Here is a 19,566-nt window from a genome sequence, read left to right as displayed (position 1 = left end):
AGGAGCCTCATGCGACTGCAAGCTGCATTGGGGAAGCTTCCCGGAGGCTTTAAACTGTGCTTCCGGAAAAACAGAAGCACGGTTCCAACCCTGTCAGGAGCCTCAGAGAAGCTTCTGTGGGGTCCCAAAGGCTCGCGCCTGGGGCATTTGCCCCATTGTTTATAATGGGAGATCCACCATGTGTTCAGCTGTAGAACGGGGTGGCCAAACTTGCTGCTCGTAAGAGGTACAGATGATAAACTTCACATGTTTGAGAGTCGCCAGAGAACGTTTAAGAGCCGCAATATTTAAGAAGCATTTAAATTCTTAACTACGTATATTTACTCACCATGAACATTAAATTTATGTCTTAATCCAGTGGACTCTCAGTTTATACCCGGTAAATAATTATAAAGCTTGAACAATTTTTATGTACTATTTATATTAATTGTGATTCAAAATATAGGTGCTGCAAGTCTGGGGGGGGGGCAGGAGGTGGGGCGGGAAGAAAAAAGGGGGAGAAGAAGTGGCATGTGTGGCTGCCACTGAATCCACTTTCTCCCTAACACTGCCCAGGTTCCTCCAGCAACACATTCCATTTCCCCGCTTCCCTGCCCACAGCTCTCTCCTGCCACCAACTTAGTGGTGCCAGTGAAGCATCTTGGAGCTACATTCTTCCTCTAACTGTGACCTTGGTCCAGCAGTGTGTGACAGTGCCTGGCTTTGCACCACTTTAAAGGACCTTGTGCTGCTGGAACACTAGTTCTGGTGGCACAAGGCCCCACTAGGACTGGGGCCTACCTATCTGATAAAACCCTTCTCTTTTTAAAGCTCTAACATTATAAGAGGGGTTTCCTTTTAGTTTCCTTCTTCTTAAACATGTACCTTTCATTTGTAGTTTCCATGGCCCCAATAACCAGGCTGGTAGCTCTTGTAATTAAATGTGCTTCACCTGTCAGTGATCTACTTAAATGAAACTCATTACCGTCTTACAGCTCTGACGTTCTCCTGCTAGTGACTCACCACTGGAGCTCAAGTTTCTAGGCCTGTGCACGGAGGCTGCCAGAATGTATTTGTTTAAATCACTCCTACATAATGAGATACTAAACACGCTGGTCACCTTCCATTTCAGTCCTCAGCCTGCTCTTAAGCCTGAACCTGGCTTAAGCCCAGTTCAGTGCCATGACCTTTGCTTGTTCGCAGAGTGCTTTGAAGATCACTGTGTAATGGAAACCGCATTGATCTTTGCCTTTTCAGATCTGTGGAACATTTGCGTGTTAGCGATGATTACACTTGTTTGGGTTCTAATGAGGCTTTAAATATCTGATCTTGACAGTTGCTGAGCACGCCAAAGGCCTCGAGGTCTCTCCGAGTAGAGCAGTGAGATTTGTAGGGCACTCAGCACCGTGCAGGATTAAGCCATCACACAACTGCATCTCTGTGCACTCCCACACGAGAAGATAGTGGCCTTTTTTTACTGAATACTGCTACTTTATTCTTTCGTTTCACTGGTCTTTTGCCCCTTTGGAAGCTATCCAAAGACTGCATTACACTCAGAATAGCTCAAGAGTCCTTTGGGTATATTCTGGACAAGAGTCCTTTGGGTGTATTCTGGAGAAGAGTCCTTTGGGTGTATTCTGGCAACCTAATGGATTTCCTGTGGCTTTTCTGTAGCAAATGCCACTTGCACTGGGCTGGATTCTAACCTTGCTGGAGCAAACGAGGGCAGACAAGGCTGAAATAAAGCTGACAAGTGTGAGATCAAGAGATACAAAAATCAACCCGGCGTTGCGATTCTATGTAACTAAAGCATAACATGAGCAAAACAAAATATAGAAAAATCAAGAAGAATCAAGGCTAGAAGAGAGAGCTCAAGCAGAATGAAGAGAATTACAGGAATGAAACTGAGTAAACTGAAGTTGTTATAGAAGTGGGAGGCTTTCTCAACAACACATTTTAGCAATATTTTAAAGTTGAAAAAGCCATCTTTCGTGGTGGTTTTAATGCAAGATTGAAGAGAGAAAAGTCAAAAGTTAGTTAGTTTGAACTTACTTACTTCCTAGGATTTTTATCATATGAAAGGGGTTCTTGGAGCAGCTTGATTCAAATATGTATACCTTTAAGAAAATCAACAAATCTTTATAAATAAGAGTAGTGAAACAATAGTAGCCATAAATCTGCACTAGAACATAGAAAATTGACATAGTTTAGCCCCAATCCTAAACTCGGTGGGGCTGCTGGGTGCAGCGGTGCCAAAATGGTGACCATTGTATCCAGTGGCCCCACTGAGGCTGCCAGAGAGCTCCTTGCGAGGAGACTTTTGTCCTCTTTCCCCAAGGAAAGCCCATGGCCCTGCAATGAGGTTTCTCAAGTCTGTGCTAGCTATTTTGATGGTGCAGATGAGAGAACCTCCATGTCAGGCTTTTCAGCCCGGCATGGAGCATTGGATCCAGAGGAGCAGGGCTTTGCTGATCCCATCACCTCCTAGGCCAGTTCCTCCCCTTGCCCCGGAATGCCTCCCCATGCCCCGAAAACCCGCACTGCCACCTGGTGGTGCAACTTACCTCTGAGTGCTCCTGTGGCATTCTGGTTATTATCAGGTCTGTTTGTGCATTTGGAGAGAAATGTATGGATGTCTCCATACCCTGCTGGCCACTGATGGAAACAGAATGCTAAGCTGATGTTGTTCTGCCTGGAGCTCAATTTTATTGATCCAGGATAATCGTGCCACATGTTTACCCTTTGAAGTAATTCCCAGATTGTAATATAGTAATTACTTTGGGGCAACCAATGGACTTATTGAACCCTGGCTGGTCCACTCCATGTTTAATGAGAGTTCCATTGGTGACATCTGAAACCACATGAATTTCTGAAACTACATCAGGTTCTCTTCCTCATTGTTTGAATGTTTGTCACGATGGGTTGACACACCAAGTTGAAGGATTATTACATAATGAACATCAGGGGAAGTTTAGCCAGACTTGTGTGGTGTGGCACATGCATGTCAACGTTCAATCTGATTCATTTCCTCATCTGGGACTGTTCTGCCCTATCACAATAATTATGGTTTTGGAACAGGGTTGGGCCTGTGACCTCCCACCTTAGGATTCTCTCCCATTGTGCTTGTCAAATCTAGTTTTGCAACTGTCCTTACTCCTTTTCCTGGATGCTACTGGAAGATGTCAAGGGGGGAAAAAGCACCAGGAATCAAAAGATGGGGAAGAGGAACTGATTTAGGTTTTGAATATGGGGCTTGACCTGAAGAAGGAAATAAACATTGAAAGTAGAAGAAGGTATCTTATGTCATAGTAACTACTAACCATTTCTCTATCAGTCTTTTTTGTCCTCCTTTGTCACTTTGCTAAGTACTTTGTCCTTGGCATGTTCTGCCACTCCTCCCAAGGTGCCACTTGGCAAGTGGGATTCCCTAGAACACATTAGAAGCTGGCCCTGGCAGAAGCTACCAATGCCCATATTCTTCCAGCTTCTATTTGCATGTTTAGAAACTAATTACACCACTTACTCAAAGGAGGGAAGACCTGCCACATTTAATAGGTCCAGAAGCAAAGGTTTCAGATTGAATGTGGGCCTACAAAGGAAGTTCAGGCTGGCACTTGTCCACCTACTCAGCTTCTGGGGTGAGTCTGTGGAACTCCTCGCCGCAGGATGTGGTGACGGCATCTGGCCTGGATGCCTTTAAAAGGGGATTGGACAAGTTTCTGGAGGAAAAATCCATTATGGGTTACAAGCCATGATGTGTATGTGCAACCTCCTGATTTTAGAAATGGGCCATATCAAAATGCCAATGCAAGGGAGGGCACCAGGATGCAGGTCTCTTGTTATCTGGTGTGCTCCCTGGGGCATTTGGTGGGCCGCTGTGAGATATAGGAAGCTGGACTAGATGGGCCTATGGCCTGATCCAGTGGGGCTGTTCTTATGTTCTTCCTACCCTGGCCACATTTCCATTTCACTAGTTTACATTATAATGGGCTGCTCATAAAACTTGAAGTAATCAATGGCTTTGCATCTATTTCATTACTCTATAAGTTGCATAGACATTAAAAAAAGCTCTAGGAGAAATCTTATCCCATGCTCAACTTAAAAAATCAAAAACAAGAAAAGAATCACTGGCATAGCTTGAGATGCTGCCTACAGGGTATTAAAAGGTGCCATTGACCAGTTTTTCATCAGCTGAGCCCTCATTCCTTGAGGTAGGCTATGGAAATGAAACATTTTAAAAAAGCAGTTCTGATCCTAACCTATTACCCTATCTCCAATTGTAAATCAAATCAAATGAAGGCTGAAGGTAGGCAATAGTTTGTTTTTAACAGAGAATTAAAGGTGATATGATGAAAACATTCTTTTCCATAGTGTACCCCATCCTCATTTCACTTGTCCCAGTGTGTCATCTCAGTGTGTGGAAATTTGTTCAAGTAGATGTTGCAAGCTTCTGGAACACAAGGAAAACAACAAAAACACCATTCACAGATGATAGTGGGATGAGTGGTTACACCAGTCTGAGTATCCCATGATATGGCTCTAGTTCGGAAAGCTGCTTGATTCAAATAAACCTCCCTCCCTCCCTCTCTTCCACTGTTGTACAGCCAAAGCTGGAACATATTCTGGGAGTTCTGGTTCCAATTCAACTCCAGAGACCTAAATCATCTTGTGGTTACCAAGCCAGATCATCACCGTCTCCACCAAATAATCTTCTCTGCCTGCAGCAAGTGACTGAGTGTTTAAAAATCTGCCTTTCGTCTTAAGACTATGGAAAACCACTGCAAATGGTAAGCCGGGAAAGCAGAACAGAGGATTTAACATGAAAGACTTGAAAGATTTGAGTTCATTTGCAGGCTCTCTCTTTTCTCCATTGAGGTGACAGTTCCCAACTTGAGCCTAAGTTGTTAGGCTCAAGTTGGCAGAAATGCAGATTCTAGGCGAGTCCTTAAGAACATAAGAAGAGCCCTGCTGGATCTGGTGTGCTCCCTGGGGCATTTGGTGGGCCGCTGTGAGATACAGGAAGCTGGACTAGATGGGCCTATGGCCTGATCCAGTGGGGCTGTTCTTATGTTCTAAGACCCATCTAGTCCAGCTTCCTGTATTTCATAGTGGCTCACCATGTGCGCAGGGAGCACACAAGACAACAGAAGACCTGCACCTGGCATTCAGAAATATATTTCCTCATTCACCAGTCATATGTCAATCCTCTCTTTCTTAAAAATTCTGCACTAATTCTAATAATTACTGGAGTGCTGTATCTACCCCAGCTTCTCAGAACTGTCCATAGAAATAAGCATGGGTTTCAGTTTCATATGCTCTTGAGCTATGATGTATTTACACATTTAAAATCTAAACATGTAAAAGTTGATGTCCGGCATTCTGTAGAAACTGAGCCCAGGGCAGGGATATACAGATGAAGGCCTGCTTAGTTTTCCGTGGTGCCCACTGAGTTCTATGGGAGAAAGCCAGTGGGTGACAGCCTGATATGAAGCTGAGAGGAGGGCAAAGAAAATCCCACCCTTGCTCACTGCAGACACTGAGGTCAGCAGGGGGCAAGTGTAGCCTCTGCTCCTACAGTTTCATGAGTGATTCCTTTCACTTTTCCTCATATAAGCCAATGGCTTCCACTCACTCCCACGGAAACAAAAAGTCAGGGCTGCACTTGGAACAGTTTGACATTGGGGACAGTGCATGCTCACTACCCCGCCATTGAGTGGCCCAGCCTCCATTGACAGGGACCCCATGGAGGTGTACTGTGTTCACACAGCAAAAAGTTGCACCCCCGGGGTCCCTGTTGTATCCAAGCCCTTCCTGCATGCATGCCCTCTCCATCATTGTGATTGATGATGGGCCTTTCACCACGTCATACTCCCAGACCTGCACACTCAGTCTGTTGCTTTCCCCAATGGTGTAGCTAATGATCATGTAGCCCAGTGCCAAGCTCAAACTGTTGCCCTGGAAGTGATGTCACAACTGAAAGTGACATCACACCCAGGCTTTTTAAAAAGTGAGAATTGGGAGGAACCTACCTCCTCCCCCAGCAGCTCCTCACCCACTTGCTCTGCTGCCTCTCCCCAGTTAATGGCATAGCTGAAGTATCTTCTGCAACCTGGGGTCAAAGAAGATTTTGTAGCCCACCCTGCATGACAAAATCAAATTTAATTAACAAAGAAGATTTTGTAGCCCACCCTGCATGACAAAATCAAATTTAATTAACTAAATAAATAAAAAGTTATTGGTTCCATGGTGTATCATAACAACATCTCATTGGCACTTAGAACAGTCTCATACGTCAGTTTGGAGTTAAGCAAATCCACTTTTTGTTACACAAGTCAGTTGTGTTTTCATTTTCTGGTTAATTGGCCATAACATTTGATAGAAAACAGATATTCCGGTGCCATTTGTTTCATTGCATTCTGCATTAAATTACCTTTCCAATGATATATAACATGATGGTATTATTCATACATACCATGATTTTCACAATTTTGGTCACTAGTGTCAAGTTCAGCTTGTTGCCCCCCTAAAGCTTGATGCCTGGTGCAACTGCTACCCCCTGCACCCCCTTAGTTACGCCACTGGCTTTCCCTAGTCATCTGTGGTGTAGGCCTAGTCAATATAAAGGCACAGTCAGTAATCTCCTTGACCTGCTTTCAGTCCTGAATCTAAATAAAGTGAACTTAACCTGGAACTGAGATTAGATCAATGAGATTTCCCGAACATGGCTTCTACATCCCATTAGTCAGCCTCTGTGATTTACCAGGGAAGGTTAGAGTTGGCAGAGAATCCGAGTGGAAGAGCTTGAGTGCTACAATATTCTGAATATTACACGTGGACCTGGCTGTATAGATTTACTATGTGGCATGACATGAGACCAAGGCTTGGATCTGCTCTTTCTCCTATCTACAAGCTGTAACAGGAATGGGCATAATCATGACAATGCAAGCAAAGTCTATCTGTATATAGCCTGGCTTCAAATTGTTCCATGCATGAGAAGGGAAAGTGCACCAGCCTGAGGTTTGCTCCCATAGGTCTCAAGCCCTTTATGGACTGGACTTAAATGATGGCTGGAAGCCTGTTTTCTAATAGGGCTGATCTGAAATTGCTTCTTGCTTTACTATTTGTTTTTTTGACCGTGTTGAAAACCACTGACCTATTTTGACCATTTGTCAGCAATGCCTGTAAAAATGACCATTTGCTTCTTTACACTGCCCTCTCTCGCCTTTTCTCCCAATTGGCTCTGTGCTCTCTCTGTAATGTCTTCATTTAGCAGCTCCCTGGTTAACGCAGTGCTGTGATTTCTCTTCACTCACTCGCTGACTGAATGGGATGACTGATGTGACTAACCTAGGAAAAAGAAACCAGTGACAAGAAGAAATGGCTGCAAAGTTGCAGATCTAGGAAATGACCAAATTGAACGGAAAATATTTCAAGATTTTCACAGTCAAAGCATTTCTTCAAAGCTATTTCTTCCACTCCCCCCGGAAGTCACTGTTTGGATTTCCCAAAATTGGAGAATATTTAGCTTCGTCCTAGTTTTAAACCTCTAAAATCACTCTCCAATGTTGAGTTAAACATCCTTACTTGCATTTTTTTCCAGTGGACTCAAATGCACAAGTTTGTGTCAGATGGTGGCTTATGTTGCTCCCAGGAAAATTTTGTAAATTGCAGATGACTGTCTTTTATTGGCATCAAGACTTACGGCCCAATCCAACCCAATTTTCCAGTGCCGGTGCTGCAATGCCAATGAGGTATGCACCACTTCCTGTGTTGGGGAGGCAGTCACAGAGGCCTCCTTGATATATGGAAACATTTGCTCCCTTACCTCTGGGCTGCAGTATGGCTGCACTGGTGCTAAAAATTTGGATAGGATTGGGCCCTTAGTGCTTGTGAATTACGATAGGAATAATTAAACACTGTTTTAACAGTCAGCTTGGCAGGGCATTCCTGTATATTTAAGGTGTTCCTGTGATCACACTTTATTGGTGTTGAGTACAGCTTTCTCTCCATTGCAGAAATGTTTATTCTGGATGAAATGTGTCCTCACACTGGTCAAGCCTATCAAATTTCATCCACTCGAATAACTGCAACACTTGTCATTCATTATGTATAGTTATATGCAAAGTTATTTTTGGTTGTGGCAGAGATGTAGCTTTAACCCACATCCACACTCAAGTGCAACTTTCAGTCCAGTTGTCCCAGCATATAAACAAACAGACCCATCTTAACCTGTGCTGGCATAGCAAGGATACATCCAGTGCAGTCTAGGAAGCAGATGGAGTTCTCCTTGGGGCAAAGGGATATTTTCCCCCTTATCCCAAGTAAAGCTCCAGCCAGCCCTTTAAAAAAGCCCTCTTTGCTTTTTTAAAAAGTGGGTCCTGGTGCTGAAAGGTTTGGGAACCACTGCTCTAGCCAATTGGAAACTGGGCTAGAATATAAAATGGGAATTCCTTACTGTAAATTCCTGTTTTGGAAAGAGGTGGGGGGCATTTCCGATCGTTTGGGATAGCCTCTCTCATGTAGATGGAAGCAGGATCAGCTAGCTCAATGGCCTCCTCCTCCAGGAAGGGGCACTCAGCCCCAGATGGGGAATAGAAAAGCTGGAAGCCCCTCCAGGTCTTCAATGAAGCCCCTAAACTTCCAGCGCTGGCAATCAAGAAGAAAAGAACAAAACATAACCAAATGAAAATCACAGTTAGAACACTTGAAAAGCAGTCACTCTTCATTAAAAACAAAACAGAAGACAGGAGAATTACAGTCACAATCATTCCCAGGAAGCCCTGGAATGAAATAAATGCAATTTCAGACATCCTGCTGTGACCTGTCCTATCCAAGAAAAACAGCAGACATCCACTGTGTGCCAACTCTTCTCCTGCAAGTGAACTGAGTTAGAACAGAAAGTAGGAAGGACCACTTCCTGTGATTGGTGAAAGAGTGAATTGACCTTTAGGCATGGACTGTGAATGTTTTCTGAGATCTGCCTTGTCCTTCTAGAACACACAGAGCTCTAGATTAGAGGATAGTGTGTGTTTGCAAAAATGTGGAGCTTTACAGAGCTCATCCTAAACCCTGCTTCCTAGGCACAAAGCAGGACCAGACTGTGGGGTGGGTGAGTATGGAGGAGACAATTGAGCTAGTTGGCCCTGCCTTTGTGTGGGTGGAAGGCGCTATCCTACAGGACCAGGAATGTCACCCATTCACCAGGGAACAAGCAGCGTTCTGGAGAGGGAGAGAGATGCCCACATCAAGCATAAAATCTGATTTTGAGTTTTGCTTATTTACATTAATCAAAAAGGCAAAGAAAAAATGATCAACATTTGGAGGCAGAAACAGTTCTAATAGCATAGTGACAAGCAAAGGAAGGAATTCAAATGCAAAAACAGATTAGTCCTCCTCTTTCTAAGGCTCCTTTCTTTAAAAAAAAACAACAACCCACTAAAATTACCTTTTTAAAAAGAACTTTTTTTTCTCCTGCAGATGTGAAAAGAGATGATGCAGCATGGAATGAAGATTCTTTTAATTCAACCAGGACACGGCTATCCTGATGGGTGATGAGTATGGGTGGAGGAGGTACTTGAATATCAGTGTGTCTCTGTAGACAGAAATATTCTGATGAACACACACAGGTATGAGCAGGGCAGGAGGTCTGGCTCAGTTGGTAGAGCTGCTGCCTTGTATGCTTGAAGATCTGAGGCTGCCAGTTCGAAACAACCGGAAGTACCCGAGAACTGACGACATGCTGATATACTGATGAGCTGACCCTCGGTGGCAGAGAGGAGTTGCCGTCAAGTGGAGCCTGGGAGGCGAAGGGCCAGAGTGAGGCCAGACCGGGAAGGAATCCAGCTGGAACAAGGAGTTCTATGGAAGACTAGAATTATTCAATTGTTAAAATCCCTACGGGGGTTTAGAACAGCCTGCCTATGTAAACCGCCTTGGATTAAAGTCTGAGGAGAAATCCGACAACCAAAGAAAGGCGGTATATAAATACCTGCATAAACAAACAAATAAATAAATAAATGAACAGACATACGTACATACCTCCACAACACAGAATCCCTGGCAGTGAGCACTGGGTTGTCCACAACCTGATCCTCAGTCTGATTGTCCCCTGCTTGTCCTGCCTTCATTTCAATATTGTGTCTTTTTTAAGGTTGTCAATCTGGGGGGACAGGGACCTCACCTTTTCTGTAGCGCCATATCCATGGATGACTCTCTTTCTCTCTCATGAACAGATATGCAGAGAAACATTTATGGGCTGACATACACCTAACTCTGCATAGGATGGGAGGCAGATTTAGGTCTCACGACACTACTATCCCTGAAGTGCAGAATTTCAATTTTTTGCACAGTCATTTATATGGGAGAACATAAAGAGGTGCAGTTGAGGGGTGCCTAAATCTGCTCCCTATCCTTAGAGACTAGACACTGAAAATCAAGGTTGTGAAGTCAGGAGAATGATTTTAATTATGGGACAAACAGCGAAGACTTCAGGATCAAGAGCACAACATGCAAATGAGCACAAGATGAACCAGGTGCTTCTCCCAAAGAAAACTTGCAAAAACTGTGCTTTTGGAGGGTTCCTGCTCATCTCAATGGGACTTGTCAGGATAACTGTCCTGGGGATTGTGTCCTAAATTCCCCTCTTTGTGATTTTCAAAGATGGCATCTTGGGAAGCTTAAATACTAAAAAAAGTATTAAAAGATATTTTACTTTTCAGTTGATTCATCTGCTGTTTTCCAAATACTGCTGTTTTTTCCCCAGCCTCATGCTCCACATGACACACTCCATGTCCACATGCCTGAAGCGGATGTCAGTTGAAATAACAAACTGCTCATCTGGGAGTCACAAAGTGGCTTACTTAGAAGGAATTATGAGATCACTCAGGGCCCAATCCTATCCAACTTTCAAGCACCGGTGCAACCCCAATGCAGCTCTGATACACAGTGGTACCTCGCATAACGAATGCCTCGCGCACCGAAAAACTCGCAGAACGAAAGTGTTTTGCGAAGTTTGGTAACTCGCACAATGAATTTTTATGACCCGTGCTTCGCAAGACAAATTTTTTTCCCTTTTTTTTATTGTCCTGGTTTGTTTTAAATCGCACAACCGTTAATACCCAGGATGCATTATGCCTGGAGGTTTAAAAAGCCTCCCCAATGCAGCCTGGGCTCACTTCTCCACGTGCAGTTCCAGGGTTGACTTCCAGGAGCAACTGTGGCCTGTGCTGTGGGCGAACCCTGTCTTTGGTCAACTGTTCTGAGCAGTTCTGAGCAGTTCACCAACTCCTTGGGGAACCTACTACCAGCAGTTAAGGTAAGTTTCTTTGAACTTTTCATAACTTTTGGGAAGTGGTGACCAGCGTTTGAGGTACTTTTTGGGGGGCCAGCTGGCCAGTTTTGGCCTGCTGTTTTGGGGAGGTTAGGGGAGTTTTTCCAGCAGTTTGGGAAATGTGTGGAACTCATTTGCAACCGTTTTTCCAGACCAGAATTTAAGGAGCTTCTTCACAGGGACATCTCAAGCAGTAGAAAGGTAGGGAGCATAGCTTCACCTTGTGCATTTGTTCTCCTGTGTTGGGGGGGGCTGTTATGCCACTTTTTTGTCCCGGGCAGGTTTGGCCAGGGGTGGGAAGGTGTGCGTGAAGCAGATGTGAAGCACTGCCTTTTGTTTTTGCGAACGTAGCAACTGCTGACATGGGTCCCAAGAAGGCTGCTCCTGCAGAGGCCGGGAAGAGGACAAAGATGACGCTAGAAATGAAGAAGGAGATCATCCAGAAGCACGACGGAGGCATGTGAGTGACAGACCTCGCCAGGGAGTACGGGAGGAATCCATCCACCATCGGGACCATCCTGAAGATGAGGGAGAAGATCCTTGCGACAGATGCAGCCAAGGGAGTCACCAGGATCGTGAAGAACCGGCCAGCTGTTCTGGAGGAGGTGGAGAAGTTGCTGCTCATCTGGATGGAAGAGAAGCAGCGTGCAGGGGACACAGTGACTGAGGCTGTCATTTGTGAGAAGGCCAAGGCCTTGCACGCAGACCTCGTACAGCAAGAGCCAGGAACCTCAGCCGAGCCAAAAGTCTTCGAGGCAAGCAGAGGCTGGTTTGAAAGATTCAAAACCAGATCTGGAATCCACAGCGTGGTCAGGCTGCCAGTTCCGAGGTTCCTGCGGCTGAGGACTTTGCCACGGAACTGAAGGACATCTGCCAACAGTGGAAAAACGTGCAGACTTATGCACAGCGGCACCACCCAGACAAGGCTCTAGCACATGACCTTGCGAACATGTTTGATACAAGGATCATGTCCTCTTTCAGAGGGGTGCTGAAAAGGCAGCTGAAACAGCAGACCATGGAGAGGTTCTTCATGAAGAAGCAAAGAGTGGAAGAGGAACCTGCTGCTTCTACCAGTGGTGCCCAGTTGCCTTCATCCTCCTCCTCGTCCTCCTAGAAGCCTTGAAGTCAAGCCTTGAAGCCTTCTCCCAGTTGTCCAAGTTGTTAAGTTAGAGCAGTGATGCTGAGACTTGGGGGACAGAGGGGTCTGTCTCCAGGTTGCCTTTGGCTAACTGTAAACTGCTTCTGTCCTAGCTAGCCAGTCTGAGACCGTTCCTGCATGCGCCTCCTCCACGTTTGCCAGTGTCCCTGCCTACTCTACTGCGCCTTCTCCCAGTTGACCAGCGTTCGTGCCATCCCCTGTGAGACCCTCCGCAGCTCTGGGAACGTAAAAGACTGCTGCTGTGATGTGGAGACAGTTCTGTCTGCCTCCAGTTTCCTGACTGGTCCTGTAGGTTGAGACACTTCAGCCTGACTTGGTCACCTTAAAATGTTGGTGTCCAAGTGTCCCCTAGAGCCTTAGAGAGTCCTTTGGTGATTTTAAAAAGTTTCTGTATTGGTTTCTGTCTGATGTCCCTGTTTACATGCCTTAAAAATGTACTTTCTGAAGAGTTTTGCACAGTCCAAGGACTGTTTGTGACTGTTTCTGTTCAGTTTCAGTGTTGAGCCTCAAGTCAGATGGTCCTGCCTCATGTTTGCTGATTTTTAAATGTTTTTCTGTCATGTTTAAAAAGTTGAAGTTTTGTGCTTGAAATTTTTGAAATCCGCTGTACAGTATGTATGCCTTTAAAGAGCACTTAATAAACACTTTGTAAACCAAATTTGACTTTGTTCTGACTTTTCTTGCCCATAGGAACACATTAATTAAATTTCAATGCATTCCTATGGGAAAACGCGATTCGCAAAACGAAAAACTCGCATAACGAAAGGACTTGCGGAACGGATTAATTTCGTTATGCGAGGCACCACTGTAAAGGAACAAACGTTCCCATACCTTGAGGAGGCCTCCAAGACTGCCTCCCCATCACAGGAAGCAGTGCATACCCCATTGGCACAGCAGCAACGGCACTGGAAAATTGGATAGGTTTGGGCCCTTAATCTTCACATAAGACAGAGGCATTGGTGGGAGTTGGCTGAACATGCTTTCCAGAAATCACTGACCACATTTGTCTGTCACCAGCAAAATAAAAGAAGGGGAAATTGCCATATCCCATAATGGCAATTAAAGGCATAGATTTAAAAATTTATTCCAAGAGGCATAAATTTTCCAAAGGTAGCCTTTTTTTGTGATTAGGTCCCTGGAGTTAAATATATCAGCAAAGAACTGATTAAAATGCAGAAGATATGGTGCGTTTTGGGGAAGAGGAGCTGCTTTCCTTTTATAGCTTTCTGCTGGCTTTGGCTTTTAATAACATCTTAGGGCCCAATCCTATGCAACTTTCCAGCACCAGTGCAGGTGCAATGCAGCCACAGAGTAAGGGAACTAATGTTCCCATACCTTGAGAGGCATCTGGGATGCAGTATAGGCCCCATCGGCACAGCTGCACCAGCACTGGAAAAATGGATAGGATTGGGCCCTTGGGTTACACAGGAATGCTTAGAATTATAGGTGCTAACATGTGCCCTGATCCAGCAAATCCTTGCAGGCTCAGATTCTTTGATAAGCATGTGGAAGTCTTCCATTCCCAATGGATTCCCTGCTAACCCTAATAGAGAGAGTATCAGTTCATGTGTAAGGGAGTATGTGGAACCAACATACTCTTGAAGAGAACAGAAAAATCTGTAAATGCAGGAACTTCATATATGTTCTGAACTGGATGCATGACCTTCAGGTCACAGGCTGACATAAGAACTTAAGAAAAGCCCTGCTGGATCAGGCCCAGGGCCCAGCTAGTCCAGCTTCCTGGATCTCGCAGCGGCGCACCAGATGCCTCAGGGGGCACACAAGACCGCAAGATACTTGCATCTTGCTGCCAGTCCCCTGCATCTGGCAATCTATTTACCCTCACAGACCCCAACACAGATAAGAACTATTGACACCATTCTGAGCTACAGTAAAACTTTTCATTTTCGTGGTGGCCAGCCATAGCTTGGAAAACAAAAATACATGCATTGTCCCAAATTTCAGAAACCTGAAGACACACTTCATTTATTTACACATTATGACTGAGTGCAAGGATAGCGCATAGCTTCTCCAGCTTACCGTGTACCATAAGCAGAGAGAAAGAGTAGAAGAGGCACATTAGCTACAGTGCCGCCCGATTGGGGAGTAGCTTAACCCATTTCTGCCCAGCCCATAGGTGTGCACATTTGATCCCTGTTGTGTACATGCAACATTGGGCAGAAATGGCTTAATGAAATACATGACCCACAAATGGGAAATGAAAACAGGACAAGTTAAAAGTTAGGTTTATAATTTTTTTAAACAACTTTATTGGCTAATAGTTATTACAAACTCTGTGGCATTATATTCTCAAAACCACATTTCTTCTTTACAATGCTCTATGTCAGGGGTGCCCAAACCCCGGCCTGGGGGCCACTTGCGGCCCTCAGGGACTCACAATCTGGCCCACAGGGAGCCCCCAGTCTCCAATGAGCATCTGGCCCTCCGGAGACTTGCTGGAGTCCATGCTGGCCTGATGCAACTGCTCTCAGTGTGAAGATGACTGTTTGACCTCTCACATGAGCTGTGGGACAAGGGTTCCCTCCACTGCTTGCTGTTTCACATCTGTGATGTAGCAGTGGCAGTGAGGGAAAGGCTAGCCTTGCTTTGTGCAAGGGTTTTTATAGGCCTTGAGCTATTGCAAGACCTTCATTCATTCATACAAGTTCCATCTCTAATATATTCATTTATGTAAATTTATTCAAATTTGAAATGTAAATTCTCTCTGACACAGAGTCAGAGAGATGATGTGGCCCTCCTGCCAAAAAGTTTGGACACCGTTGCTCTATGTAGTCAGCTTTGCTTTGTGCATTAGCAAGGAAGGAAAGCAAAGCCAAGGAACATCTTGTGTTTTTAAATAGAGAGTACAATTTTCCCTCTTACATGTATATGAGACAGTAAAAAAGGCAGTAAAAAACATGAGCCAAGGGTGGCGTATCTGACTAGCGAGGTGACAAGACAATAACAAAGCAGAGTGCACATAGTGACCTACTTCTGATGAGCCATTAATTAACAGGAAGAGACAGAGAAACATCTCCAAGTTTCGGAAAGATGGGGCTGGAGATTGTAACCATGGCTGTTAGTAGGATAACTGCGTCTGACCTCATTAGTTTGTTTATTCATTGGTGCAAAAGGCTACAAAACTAAACATCTGGGGAAAGCATCAGTTAACACCACTTTTCAGAGAAGATCCGTTTCAGACTAGAACCATATCTACTGTACTAGTGAAATCTGTCTGTCCAAGTGCAATGGCGGCTGAATTGAGCAATATCTACATCACAGGTTTAAACCTGTTTTAAGTATCATGGCTTCTCTCAAGGACTCCCAGAATTGTTGTCTGAGGGTACTGAGAATTCCCTGTTCAAGATCCCTAACCACCTCCCAGTATTTAGTTCTCAGGATTCCAGGAGTGGAAAAAAAAAGACAGGTAAAGTAATTTAGGCTTTTAAGCAGACAGCTACTATGTACCATGTGGGGAAAAAATCAGAGGTTCCTGTTACAAGTACACTGTGAATGTTGGAGCTGGCTTTCATACCTGGGGGAGAGGGACAGAAAACAAAATGTTCTGGTCTGTTTTCAACCCAGTAGGAGTGCCTTGTTCAGGGCTCTAGCCAGCCTTGTAGCACTGGTCATAGCTTGGGGGAGGGAAGGAAAAATATTTCTTTCCCACCTTATTGAATTATGCCCCAGCAGTGCTGCCAACCCCAAATCTGTGTGCTTTCTTGCTGTATAGCAAGAAAAGGAGATGCTCCTGAACATACTTTTTCACCTTTTCTCCTTCCTCAAACCATCTAGTATATTCTGACCTCACACTTCCTTCTTTTTTTTTTAAACCCATTTCTGCCCAGGCCATAGGTGTACACATTTGGTCCCTATTGCATACACACAATGTTGGGCAGAAATGGCTTAGTAAGCTGAAGCTCAACTGCCCCGAATATACCATGTCTCTTGAAGGTCACTGAACATGCTCAGTCCTCTTCAGACTGATTTTTTTGGGGGGGGAGGGGGATCTTTTAATTTACAAGGGAGAATCAGCACTAGACCAGTGGCTCTCAACCACTGGTACTCGTACTAGGATCCTCAGACCCCTGCTGCCTGGCAGCAAGATCAGCACTGTGACAAGCAGTGGTAGGGGTTTTGCCTCAGCAGGCAAAGCTCCAGCGTGTGCTTTTTGCACACTTGATAAAAGCCCTTCCTTCTACCCTGAGCTTCTTTATTGGTGTTTACCACACTGCATCTGGCCTCCCAACCCAGAAATAACTGGTGATGACATCATTGCCAGTTACTTCTGTGGTACTTCCAATAGGTGGACCATGCAAAATGGTATGGCAGGGGACAAATGTTGAGAAATGCTGCACTAGAGATTGGAAATGAATAATCTTTCCACACTCAAACAAAACTGCATCTGTTTTCCATGAGCAGACAATCCTCAGCTTTTGGAATCTGTGGGTTCCCTGAAGGTGTCATCTTCATTCTCTTCAGCACATGACAAGGCGAGTACACTGGTAACAGGGTGGATCCAAGATGTTGTCTGTGTCACATGGCTAGACAAGAACAAAAAAAGGTAATTCAACTCACTAATTCAAAAACGCACCTGACAATAAAACCAACCGTATTTTTCTGTTAACTGCTACATTTGTGTAGGTGAGAATCCAGGCTCAATGGAGTGATATCCTATTCCTGCATAATGGAAGAGGGATGGACAGTGAGGGAATTGCCTCAACACATGAAAAAGAGAAGAGGGAGGGAGGGAGGGAGACATGTGCTTCAGTACTGGAGAAGGAACACATGCAATATGCAACAAACTTAAAAAGAAATAAGAAGATGCTCCTGTAACTGTGGGGCACTAGTATGTGGTTACTACGTTCTTGCTGATGTTTTAACATGTTTTAAAAATAATCTACCTGAATGCTTCCGCCCATTCCGCCCATAAAAGTTCACACTTTAAGAATGTCTGAAATAGAACTTGTCTTTGGTATATAGTGCCTCAACCACAACCACGATGCTTGAACAGGACCTCTGCCCAAGATCTTCCCAGGCTTTTGATGCTTTTAATGTAAATGCCACCATAAGTGCAGGAATGAGTACTGCAGAAAAGAATGAACCAGCAGGCACAATGCATCACAGTATAGGTTCTCTCAAGACAAAAATTCAGGCTTTTGTGCGGCTGGACAGTGACATCTGAGCACCATTCAGGATTACCTATGTCAGCTTGGATGGAGAGGCCAGGTTTCATGGTGGGTTGGGTATTATATAAGCACAGTCAAACTTCCAAAGGATGGGAGAAGAAGCCCTGTCTGTTTGGAAAGTGGTTCACATGAACATATGAGGGAGGGCAAGTCAGAGGGAGGACAAAGCAGTAATCATGTGCTAAGTGCAAGGAAACTGCACATTCCGCCCTATAGTGCCTTCCCCCTTGTAGAGTTTGACTAAGCCCATTGAAACTAATAGGAGGCCTATCTTTGGACAGGGCCAATTCTTTTCCATAGCAGTGTGCTCTCCCTTTAATGGCTCAAGGCCTCCTTTTGCATCAGTGAAGTCCAGCCTTCAGCCTACCAGTAGGGAGATGATTCTTTTCCAAAGAGAATGAATGAATGGTGTCATCTATGCCTGCTCTTTGCTCAGCTGCAGCAAGCTAATGTTCAACCGTGCATAATGGGCAGTGGTTGACTGGCGGTTTACAGAACTATAGCTAACTATGGTATATAAATAAGAACATAAGAACAGCCCCGCTGAATCAGGCCATAGGCCCATCTAGTCCAGCTTCCTGTATCTCACAGTGGTCCACCAAATGCCCCAGGGAGCACACCAGATAACAAGAGACCTGCATCCTGGTGCCCTCCCTTGCATCTGACATAGCCCATTTCTAAAATCAGGAGTTGCACATACACATCATGACTTGTAACCCATAATGGATTTTTCCTCCAGAAACTTGTCCAATCCCCTTCTAAAGGTATCTAGGCCAGATGCCGTCACCACATCCTGTGGCAAGGAGTTCCACAGACCAACCACATGCTGAGTAAAGAAATATTTTCTTTTGTCAGTCCTAACTCTCCCAACACTCAATTTTAGTGGATGTCCCCTGGTTCTGGCGTTATGTGAGATTGTAAAGAGCATCTCTCTATCTACTCTGCCAAGGAGCTGATTTAAAGTTTCAACTGTGTTAATTATATTAACCCATTTCTTGAGCACCAATCTGCAAACATACCTACTAATCCAGTAGTTCTCAAACTTTTAGCATCGGGACCCACCTTAAAAAAAAGCTTTACCACCCACAAGCCTCAGCGGCTATAAAGGTTACTTGGCCATAATGCTCCCCCCAAGAAGCAGACTGTTTAACCTTGATGCATATAGTCTAATTATCTAGTCTAGTCATAGTCTAGTTCAGTGTTTCTCAAACTGTGGGTCAGGACCCACTAGGTGGGTCACAAGCCCATTTCAGGTGGGTCCCCATTCATTTTAATATTTTATTTTTAATATATTAGACTAGATACTACCATGGTATGTGACTGCATTTGGGGAAATGTTATAGACCTGTACTTTTAACAAGTTACTATGTATATTCTTTTAACAATGATAGTAAAAGGGACTTACTCCTGGGTAAGTGTGGGTAGGATTGCAGCCTAGGATGGTTAAAAATTTTCCTGCTTGATGATGTCATTCCAGTCATGACATCACTTCCAGTGGGTCCTGAAAGACTCTCTTTCTAAAAAGTGGGTCCCAGTGCTAAATGTGTGAGAACCATTGGTCTACTAGTCTGTCAGTTTTGTGACCCACCAAAAATTGAGTTAGGATCCACTGGAACAGTTTGGGAACCACTAGACTACTCCACAGAGTTTAAAATTTTGTCAGGATAGTTCTCTGACAGCCTAACCCTGAGCTGCCAGGGTGCGTGGCTGCAGCGGCACCAAGAGTGGCTGCTGCCACATCCTGCGCGTCTCAGGCAGCCGCGGGTGGCACCTCGGGAGAAGGGGACTTTCATCCCCTTCTCCCAGGTAAAGGAAGCAGCCCTGCAGTGGGGCTACTTGGGGCAGTAAGGGAGGACTGTTTGTGTCGGGCAGCGAGCCCTGCACGAACACTTTGGATCTGGTGGAGCAGA

The 19,566-nt window shown here is 44.8% G+C and overlaps 1 protein-coding gene across 7 annotated transcripts in view; it reads right to left on the bottom strand.

Moving 5' to 3' along the window:
• Window positions 1-14,713: 14,713 nt before the first annotated feature.
• The window catches only part of STXBP4 (syntaxin binding protein 4), a 124,390-nt gene continuing 119,537 nt past the window's right edge, over window positions 14,714-19,566 (bottom strand). For 6 of the 7 annotated variants that reach the window (XM_066614548.1, XM_066614554.1, XM_066614552.1 and 3 more), the window contains one exon: window positions 14,714-17,011. In XM_066614548.1, coding sequence (XP_066470645.1) covers window positions 16,897-17,011 — 115 coding nt within the window. In that variant the 3' untranslated portion in view covers window positions 14,714-16,896. The remainder of the gene's footprint in view (window positions 17,012-19,566) is intronic. The other variant, XM_066614555.1, reaches the window with a different exon arrangement.

The sequence above is a fragment of the Tiliqua scincoides genome, chromosome 2 (genome assembly GCF_035046505.1).
Source record: "Tiliqua scincoides isolate rTilSci1 chromosome 2, rTilSci1.hap2, whole genome shotgun sequence".
In the NCBI taxonomy this organism is placed as follows: domain Eukaryota; kingdom Metazoa; phylum Chordata; class Lepidosauria; order Squamata; family Scincidae; genus Tiliqua; species Tiliqua scincoides.
The sequence above is the reverse complement of the archived record's forward strand: the minus strand, read 5'-3'. Positions and strand labels throughout refer to the sequence as shown.